This window comes from Topomyia yanbarensis, chromosome 3 (genome assembly GCF_030247195.1).
Source record: "Topomyia yanbarensis strain Yona2022 chromosome 3, ASM3024719v1, whole genome shotgun sequence".
NCBI classification, from domain to species: Eukaryota; Metazoa; Arthropoda; class Insecta; order Diptera; family Culicidae; genus Topomyia; species Topomyia yanbarensis.
Window position 1 is genome coordinate 225,054,429 of NC_080672.1, and position 10,703 is coordinate 225,065,131.

Below are 10,703 nucleotides of genomic sequence, written 5' to 3' on the forward strand. Positions count from 1 at the left end.
ACGAACCAGTAACGCAAAGCTTCGCGCTTTGAAAGTATTCGAACATAGGTTCGGTTCGAATATTTCCTGCCCTGCCTACAAGCCTCCCATGAAACCACAGTACAGAGGAGCCGCAACTTTCGTCGCAAGCAATACATTGTTAAATTGCGACGTCTGCTTAAAATCATCACATCCAATCTACCAATGCGGTAAGTTCATGCACATGAGCACCGAGGAAAGATTAGCTACTGTCAGCAAACAAAGGTTATGTCGCAATTGTTTGAGGAAGCACCCCGGTGAAACGTGCAAATCTGGAAACTGCAGAAAATGTGGTTTACTCCACCATACCCTGCTGCACAACGCTCTTGAGCCACCAAATTTTCAACAAACTCCGTCAACATTGTACACTGCTCATGCTAGTGGTAATCCGGCCGCCCAATCGCTGATTTCGGCCCTTGATTTAGCCACTAATATTGACGCCTCCAATGTTCTGCTTGCCACTGTTGCCATCAACGTTTTGGACAAACACGGACGACCACACGCCTGTCGCGCTGTTTTGGATTGCGCGTCCCAAGTTAGCTTCATCAGCGAGAGCTTTTCTAACGAACTCGGCCTGGATCTGGTGGAAGCAGACATGGACTTAGAAGGAATATCATCCACTCCTGCACACGCAGACAAATGCGTGCAAATTATCATTGCATCCCGATGCTCGGACTATCGCACTACCGTTCCATGTATGTTGCTAGAAAGGATTACTAAAACACTACCTGTAAAGCAAGCTAATATCGACGGTTGGCCAATTCCTTCCTCCATCAACCTTGCTGATCCTCTGTTTCATCGCCCTGGTAAGATCAACGTCCTGCTCGGCATTGAACTGTGCTTTCAGTTGCTCGAACCTGGCCAAATTACCCTCAGCACCGATGATAGCTTCCCCACTTTGCAAAACACCAAATTGGGATGGGTGGTTGCTGGTCGTTATCGAGATACCGGCGTTTTACGGCAGAGTAAAATTTCAACGTGTTTTTTGACGTCAACTGATGAAAGCCTTTGCCAGCAATTGCGACGCTTTTGGGAGCTTGAAGAGTACGTTGAAACTTCATCTCATTTCAGTGAGGAGGAAAAACTGTGCGAAGAATATTTTCTCAAACATACCGTTCGGGATGCCAGCGGGAAATTTACAGTTCGGCTACCATTTCTTCACCCCCCGAGTCAACTTGGCGACTCGAGGCAAATGGCTGAGAAACGTTTGAGCCACATCGAGCGAAAATTACATCGAAACCCTCAACTCAAGCACGAATATCATGCTTTTCTTCGGGAGTACCTCGAACTCAGGCATATGACGCTTGCTGAGTACCCAGCACCCAAAGGTAGCGTATATCTCCCCCATCATTGTGTAGTCAAAGAAGCCAGTTCTACTACAAAATGTCGCGTCGTCTTTGACGCCTCAGCGAAGACGACCAGCACTAAATCACTTAATGACGTGCTTATGGCCGGGCCCGTTCTACAAGACTCGTTGGTCAACATTCTTCTTCGGTTTCGTTTGCCGGCATTTGTGGTCACCGGTGATATAAAACAAATGTATCGTGAGGTTGAAATCCACGAAGCGGATCGTGATTTTCAACGGATCCCTTGGCGATGGTCGAGCGACGAGCCGGTAAGCGAGTATCGGCGGAATACTGTCACATACGGAACCAAAAGTGCATCGTATTTGGCGACAAAATGTGTACAGCGACTGTTGGAATCGCACAGACAACAGCATCCGACGGCGGTTGAGAAAGCAGAAAAGGGAACCTACGTAGACGATGTTCTGACTGGCGCTGATTCCGAAGAAGAAGCCATCCTACTACGACAGCAGTTATCAACGATTTTTGCCACCGGTAGATTCTACTTGCGGAAGTGGGCATCAAACAGCGCAGCAGTCCTAGACGGTGTTCCAGCCGCCGATCTCGAAATGCAAACATCGATTGAAATCAACGATACACACACTATCAAGGCCCTCGGCATCCACTGGCAACCGTGCAGCGACCAGTTCCAGTTTTCAAACATACCGAACAAGATCTTTCAGCCCACTAAGCGGACCATGCTTTCTCAAATCGCCAGTATTTTCGACCCGCTTGGACTATTGGCCCCGATCGTCGTGAAAGCAAAGATGGTCATGCAACAATTGTGGGAGTTGAAGGTGGCCTGGGATGAAACTCCCCCCGGTGAGTTAGTTCAACATTGGTTAGTGTTTGTGCAAAGCCTTTCCGATCTCAATTCATTGCAGGTACCACGTCGAGTAATCGGCACGCAGGGAACGTCGCGATATTACCTGCACGGCTACAGTGATGCATCCGAGCGAGCCATGGGAGCGTGCGTCTACATCCGAGCCATTGACGACGACGGTAACACATCATCGCATCTTTTGTGTGCGAAATCTCGGACTGCACCGATCGGCAATGGACGAACAACGCTGCCCCGTCTGGAGTTATGTGCAGCTGTCATCCTCTCCCGACTGATGGTGAACGTGAAGACCGCACTCGCATTGTCCTTTCACGAAATGCGAGCTTATTCGGATTCAACGGTGGCACTGGCATGGATTGCTGGTGGTGCTTCAAGGTGGAAGACTTTCATTGCCAATCGAGTGGCAGAAATAACCACCCATCTTCCTGCAATCAACTGGCAACATGTGGACACGCACCATAACCCAGCCGACCTGATTTCAAGAGGAGTTTCGCCAGACAAAATAATTAAGAATTCGCTTTGGTGGCATGGCCCGACCTGGTGCGGCTCTAATGATGATGGGGACAACCTGCCCATTGTTGGGCTTAATGCTGCTCAGCAACGACAGGTAGATAGGGAGCAACGCATTTCAGCAACCGTGTATCTAGCTGTTTATGAGAACAACTTTCTCGACGAGATGCTGAACAGGTACTACCGGAATATGCAGCTTCTTTTGCGCATCACCGCTCGTATAATGCGCTTTCGCCACCGAGCCAATAGAGTGGAATCCCGTTTAACACCGCTCGAAATTGACAACGCAATGCAAATCTTCGTGAGGCACGTTCAGAATCAACACTATGGTAAGGAGATCAACCAACTTGATAAGAATCGTGACGTCAATTGCACCAGCTCTCTTTGCCAACTTAAACCGTTCTTGGATGAAAATCATCTGCTCAGGGTGGGCGGCAGACTGCAACTATCAGATCTCAGCTACGATACGAAACATCCGATCTTGTTGCCTCACAATTCAGTTCTCACCGCACTTGTTCTTCACCACGAGCACCATGCGCAACTTCATTGTGGTCCACAATCGCCTTTGGCAGCAGTACGCAGACGTTTTTGGATCACTCGTGGGACGAGTGCAGCCCGGAATATCTGTCGAGCATGCGTTGAATGCGTTCGAGCGAAGCCTGTACCAGTTCATCAGCTCATGGGACAACTTCCAGAGGACCGCTTGAAACCACTACCACCCTTTTCCATCACCGGCATTGACTACGCTGGGCCCGTCAACATCATCGGTCGTCGAACCCGTGGTGCTGCGGCCTCTAAGGGCTACATCGCACTGTTCGTATGCTTTTCAACACGAGCCGTACATTTAGAAGCAGTTACCGACCTCAGCACGACTGCCTTCATCGCCGCTTTCACTCGCTTTAGCAGTCGGTACGGATTACCAAACAAAATCTATTCGGACAACGCTACTAACCTTCGGGGAGCGGCAAGGAAGTTTCGTGAACTATATCAACAGATCAACACAACAGAGAGTGACGACGAGGTTGTTGATTTTTTCACCAACAAAGGCATCCAGTGGATGTTCATTCCTGCCCGGTCGCCTCACCACGGAGGACTGTGGGAAGCTGGCATCAAGGTTGCGAAGGGCTTCCTGTGTAAGCTCGGAGGTGACGCTCGTTTCACGTTCGAGGAGCTGAGTACCGTTCTCGCACAAGTAGCAGCCTGCATGAACTCTCGTCCGATCACTCCACTCTCCAATGATCCCAACGAGCCACAACCTCTCACGCCGGCGCACTTTCTCATCGGGCGCCTACTAAACAGTGTTCCTGAGATAAACCAGTTGGAGCATGAGATTGGATCCCTAAATAGGTGGCAGTATGTTCAACGAGTCAGCCAAGAATTCAGATCTCGGTGGCAGTCCGAGTACGTACTATCTCTTCAGCGCATGACGAAATGGAAGCGAGCGGCAGGGAATCTTTCAGTGGGTGATTTTGTCCTTTTAGTCACCGACAACGAAAAACCCAAGCAATGGCCAATGGGTCGAATCGTGGATGTGTTCCCAGGGCCCGACGGACACGTTAGGGTGGTTGAAATTAAGACGACAAACGGTACTACCCGGCGGGATGTGAGAAGAGTCCGGCGCATCCCTTTGGAGGACGACGAGTACGTGCCCGGACGAAATGGCGTGGAAATTCCTCGACGTAATTTGGTGGGCGGCTTATGTCGTGGCCTGATTTAAGGGCACTCCCCACATCGTGCGTGTGACTGTAAACACTATTATGGAAATTGTACCACTTCATTCTATATATACAGATATAAATTGTTTTGCACTTGTATTGAATTATATAAAAGGGGAAGGGAAATGAAAATTGCTCTCTTAGTAAAACAAAACCCATCGTTGTACGTTAACTGAAATTTTCATACCGAAACGCGCCCTTTTTTTCGACGGTTCGCTATCGCTTTGGACCTCACAGAATCATGAAGTATATGTTGTATTCTACCAATAGAGGGCAATTTGGGATTATTTGTGAACTGTTAAGATTACTTGCTCAAGTGGAAGTGTCTACCGAGTGCTGCTCAGATGGGAAGATCAAGATCTACAATGGAAACGGGTGAGCTTGTTCTGATTATCAAATTATTGTATTGCATTGTATTGTTTGTAATGGTTGATGTCTTTGACGACATCAATAACAAACATACGGATGTGATATGGCTTTTCAGTCGATAATGCGATTGCGTCGATTACTGTGTGATCTTCGCCTACGTTTCGATCCCACTATTGGATCATCATCAGGGCCTGAGAAAATTTTATTTATTTAGCTAATTAAGGACTTTTACACCAGTTGACATTAAACAAAACAGAAATACGAAATATTAAACATCGTTCAAAGCATATCTTACTTGACTACATCGACGAAGTACTAATTCGTATTGCATACGAGAGAATGTCAGGTTCGAAAGGGTTGAAGAACTGCTTATAGCCTGTGGTTATTGTGTATATATGTTATGATTGGGATGGTACTTCGTCGATGTAGTCAAGTAAGATATGCTTTGAACGATGTTTAATATTTCGTATGTTTTGTTTAATGTCAACTGGTGTAAAAGTCCTTAATTAGCTAAATAAATAAAATTTTCTCAGGCCCTGATGATGATCCAATAGTGGGATCGAAACGTAGGCGAAGATCACACAGCATCCATCCCAATCATAACATATATACACAATAACCACAGACTATAAGCAGTTCTTCAACCCTTTCGAACCTGAAATTCTCTCGTATGCAATACGAATTAGTACTTCGTCGATGTAGTCAAGTAAGATATGCTTTGAACGATGTTTAATATTTCGTATTTCTGTTTTGTTTAATGTCAACTGGTGTAAAAGTCCTTAATTAGCTAAATAAATAAAATTTTCTCAGGCCCTGATGATGATCCAATAGTGGGATCGAAACGTAGGCGAAGATCACACAGTAATCGACGCAATCGCATTATCGACTGAAAAGCCATATCACATCCGTATATTTCCAACAGTCGCTACGCACCTCTACTCCATTCAGTAACAAACATTCTGTTATATTTATAATTAAGTTGGTTAGTCTCAAAACTGAAAGCAGATTGAAAGTTATTTGCAAGATATTTATATTATCTCGCTCCCATTCTTGACACAACACACACTCATAAATCATATTTCTTGTTGGGTTGCGGAGCAGCTCGTTTTAGTTTGTCAACAGTTTTTTCGGCATTTAATTAGCAAGGGACTGGAAGGTGAAGTATATTTTTCAATATTTAGAGCCATAGTACTCAAGGGAGAGCAAGGTGTTGAAAGGAGAAAGTTTAGAAAAGCGTGGAAGGATCATATATGCAAGCTTAGAGCTCACCGGCGACTTAACCTTTTGTCTGCTACCGTAGGGGTCAGGGTCTTTTGGCATTAGAAATGCGAATCACCTGAGTCTACGGCATGTCCGAACAAGCGTAAAGTAACTTGTTACTTCATGCTGTCGGAACCGACAAAAAGTTAAGTCACGGTAAACTTCCACACTAAGCATTTGCGACGTTGAAACTCATTGAATGAGACAGTTTTGTTTGTTCCCTCACCAATTGCCTGCCTGAGTGATTTTATTTTATCGACTATTGTGACTGTCTCAGCGTGTGTGACAATATGGTCACATGTGTTGCTGATTTGCATGGTGTCGGCAGCTTTCACCCAACACTGCAACGATGAATCCCCAGCACGGTAAGTTCTATTTTTACCATTTTTTTGTTAACCATTTTTGTTAACGACCTATTGAGTTAATTTGTCAACAGTTTTTTCGGCATTTAATTAGCAAGGGACTGGAAGGTGAAGTATATTTTTCAATATTTAGAGCCATAGTACTCAAGGGAGAGCAAGGTGTTGAAAGGAGAAAGTTTAGAAAAGCGTGGAAGGATCATATATGCAAGCTTAGAGCTCACCGGCGACTTAACCTTTTGTCTGCTACCGTAGGGGTCAGGGTCTTTTGGCATTAGAAATGCGAATCACCTGAGTCTACGGCATGTCCGAACAAGCGTAAAGTAACTTGTTACTTCATGCTGTCGGAACCGACAAAAAGTTAAGTCACGGTAAACTTCCACACTAAGCATTTGCGACGTTGAAACTCATTGAATGAGACAGTTTTGTTTGTTCCCTCACCAATTGCCTGCCTGAGTGATTTTATTTTATCGACTATTGTGACTGTCTCAGCGTGTGTGACAATATGGTCACATGTGTTGCTGATTTGCACGGTGTCGGCAGCTTTCACCCAACGCTGCAACGATGAATCCCCATCACGGTAAGTTCTATTTTTACCATTTTTTTTTGTTAACCATTTTTGTTAACGACCTATTGAGTCAATTTGTCAACAGTTTTTTCGGCATTTAATTAGCAAGGGACTGGAAGGTGAAGTATATTTTTCAATATTTAGAGCCATAGTACTCAAGGGAGCGCAAGGTGTTGAAAGGAGAAAGTTTAGAAAAGCGTGGAAGGATCATATATGCAAGCTTAGAGCTCACCGGCGACTTAACCTTTTGTCTGCTACCGTAGGGGTCAGGGTCTTTTGGCATTAGAAATGCGAATCACCTGAGTCTACGGCATGTCCGAACAAGCGTAAAGCAACTTGTTACTTCATGCTGTCGGAACCGACAAAAAGTTAAGTCACGGTAAACTTCCACACTAAGCATTTGCGACGTTGAAACTCATTGAATGAGACAGTTTTGTTTGTTCCCTCACCAATTGCCTGCCTGAGTGATTTTATTTTATCGACTATTGTGACTGTCTCAGCGTGTGTGACAATATGGTCACATGTGTTGCTGATTTGCACGGTGTCGGCAGCTTTCACCCAACGCTGCAACGATGAATCCCCATCACGGTAAGTTCTATTTTTACCATTTTTTTTTGTTAACCATTTTTGTTAACGACCTATTGAGTCAATTTGTCAACAGTTTTTTCGGCATTTAATTAGCAAGGGACTGGAAGGTGAAGTATATTTTTCAATATTTAGAGCCATAGTACTCAAGGGAGAGCAAGGTGTTGAAAGGAGAAAGTTTAGAAAAGCGTGGAAGGATCATATATGCAAGCTTAGAGCTCACCGGCGACTTAACCTTTTGTCTGCTACCGTAGGGGTCAGGGTCTTTTGGCATTAGAAATGCGAATCACCTGAGTCTACGGCATGTCCGAACAAGCGTAAAGTAACTTGTTACTTCATGCTGTCGGAACCGACAAAAAGTTAAGTCACGGTAAACTTCCACACTAAGCATTTGCGACGTTGAAACTCATTGAATGAGACAGTTTTGTTTGTTCCCTCACCAATTGCCTGCCTGAGTGATTTTATTTTATCGACTATTGTGACTGTCTCAGCGTGTGTGACAATATGGTCACATGTGTTGCTGATTTGCACGGTGTCGGCAGCTTTCACCCAACGCTGCAACGATGAATCCCCATCACGGTAAGTTCTATTTTTACCATTTTTTTGTTAACCATTTTTGTTAACGACCTATTGAGTCAATTTGTCAACAGTTTTTTCGGCATTTAATTAGCAAGGGACTGGAAGGTGAAGTATATTTTTCAATATTTAGAGCCATAGTACTCAAGGGAGAGCAAGGTGTTGAAAGGAGAAAGTTTAGAAAAGCGTGGAAGGATCATATATGCAAGCTTAGAGCTCACCGGCGACTTAACCTTTTGTCTGCTACCGTAGGGGTCAGGGTCTTTTGGCATTAGAAATGCGAATCACCTGAGTCTACGGCATGTCCGAACAAGCGTAAAGTAACTTGTTACTTCATGCTGTCGGAACCGACAAAAAGTTAAGTCACGGTAAACTTCCACACTAAGCATTTGCGACGTTGAAACTCATTGAATGAGACAGTTTTGTTTGTTCCCTCACCAATTGCCTGCCTGAGTGATTTTATTTTATCGACTATTGTGACTGTCTCAGCGTGTGTGACAATATGGTCACATGTGTGACTGATTTGCACGGTGTCGGCAGCTTTCACCCAACGCTGCAACGATGAATCCCCATCACGGTAAGTTCTATTTTTACCATTTTTTTGTTAACCATTTTTGTTAACGACCTATTGAGTCAATTTGTCAACAGTTTTTTCGGCATTTAATTAGCAAGGGACTGGAAGGTGAAGTATATTTTTCAATATTTAGAGCCATAGTACTCAAGGGAGAGCAAGGTGTTGAAAGGAGAAAGTTTAGAAAAGCGTGGAAGGATCATATATGCAAGCTTAGAGCTCACCGGCGACTTAACCTTTTGTCTGCTGCCGTAGGGGTCAGGGTCTTTTGGCATTAGAAATGCGAATCACCTGAGTCTACGGCATGTCCGAACAAGCGTAAAGTAACTTGTTACTTCATGCTGTCGGAACCGACAAAAAGTTAAGTCACGGTAAACTTCCACACTAAGCATTTGCGACGTTGAAACTCATTGAATGAGACAGTTTTGTTTGTTCCCTCACCAATTGCCTGCCTGAGTGATTTTATTTTATCGACTATTGTGACTGTCTCAGCGTGTGTGACAATATGGTCACATGTGTTGCTGATTTGCACGGTGTCGGCAGCTTTCACCCAACGCTGCAACGATGAATCCCCATCACGGTAAGTTCTATTTTTACCATTTTTTTGTTAACCATTTTTGTTAACGACCTATTGAGTCAATTTGTCAACAGTTTTTTCGGCATTTAATTAGCAAGGGACTGGAAGGTGAAGTATATTTTTCAATATTTAGAGCCATAGTACTCAGCCATAGTACGTTTTAGTTTGCCATTTTTTGCTGATGAATGTCAAAAAAGGACTAGTGCGAAATGGTTTACATAAACGGCGCTGAATCCCTCTGGATATCTTTATCCAGAGGGATTCAGCGTCTTTAGTTTACATGTTTAGAGGAGAGGGATGTCCTGAGATGTGGAGAGTAGCGCTCGCGTGCTTTTGTGTTTTTCTTTTTGGAAGTTAGCGTTTGGTTAGAGCGCTTAGAAATGGAACCAGGGTGTCGACTGATTTCTGAAAATGAAATTCCATGATTTTCCAGGTTTTTCCAGACCTTATTATAAATTTTCCACAGTGCTCAAACAAACAAATTAAATCCGCATTTTTTCAATGTTTATTGTTTGAGTTTACAACATGTAGTGTAGTTTTACATTTCTTATAAAAGAAATTTATAGAATTCGCTCAAACTTTCAAGATTTTTTCCGAGGCCCGGAGGGCCGAGTCTTATATACCAATCGACTCAGCTCGACGATTTGGGACAATGTCTGTGTGTGTGAATGTAACAGACAAATTCTCATTCGTGTTTCTCAGCAATGGCTGAACCGATCAATTCCAAACCAATTTTAAATGAAAGACCTATCAAACAGTAAGAACGCTATTAATTTGTTTTTGGTTCTGATGTTTAGTTTCCAAGATATGAATTTTTGAATGTGTAAAAATGGCGTTCCTTGAAGTTTTTTTAAATTATCTGCCGAAATTGATAACATAGATTAACAGATTAACAATTTATATATTTTTAGGCAGCTTATACAAATACCTTTCGAACAAGCTATAGCTTGTTGAAATCGCACTATTATCAAAAGAGATATCAAATGCGGACGAAAGATTTTTATCACTTCCCATTGCCAGAAATATGACTAAAAACATGTAATCTATTCATACTATGTTGCGTTTCGGCCTCGCCTCATCAGAAACCGACACTAACGTATTGTCGGAATAGATTAGCGCCGGCTTGACGCAAATGCCTTAAAACTAAAACACACTATGTGTTTCAATCAAACGACTGATCAAACGTGATGTCCCGTTAGAGCAGAAGTTCTGTTTATGCCGATGAGACACAAGTGAAGCCGAAACTTGTCTTGGCTTAGCAGGCCTATGCGAAAGCACTATGCTATATTTCACCCTAAGGAGGAAAATTTGGTAAAAACCAAAATTTCTCACTAGGGTGAAAATTTGTTGGTATAAACCAGTCTTTGTACAGGAGGGCACAAATCCTTATTTCATACTATGTTGCGTTTCG

General features: G+C 43.7%; 1 protein-coding gene across 1 annotated transcript; it reads left to right on the top strand.

Annotated features, from left to right (window-relative positions):
* The first annotated feature begins 202 nt into the window (after window positions 1–202).
* On the top strand, window positions 203–4,429 carry LOC131687705 (uncharacterized). Its single transcript, XM_058971800.1, has one exon. It carries the CDS (start codon window positions 203–205, stop codon window positions 4,427–4,429), a length of 4,227 nt encoding a protein of 1,408 aa, XP_058827783.1.
* The last annotated feature ends 6,274 nt before the right edge of the window (window positions 4,430–10,703 follow it).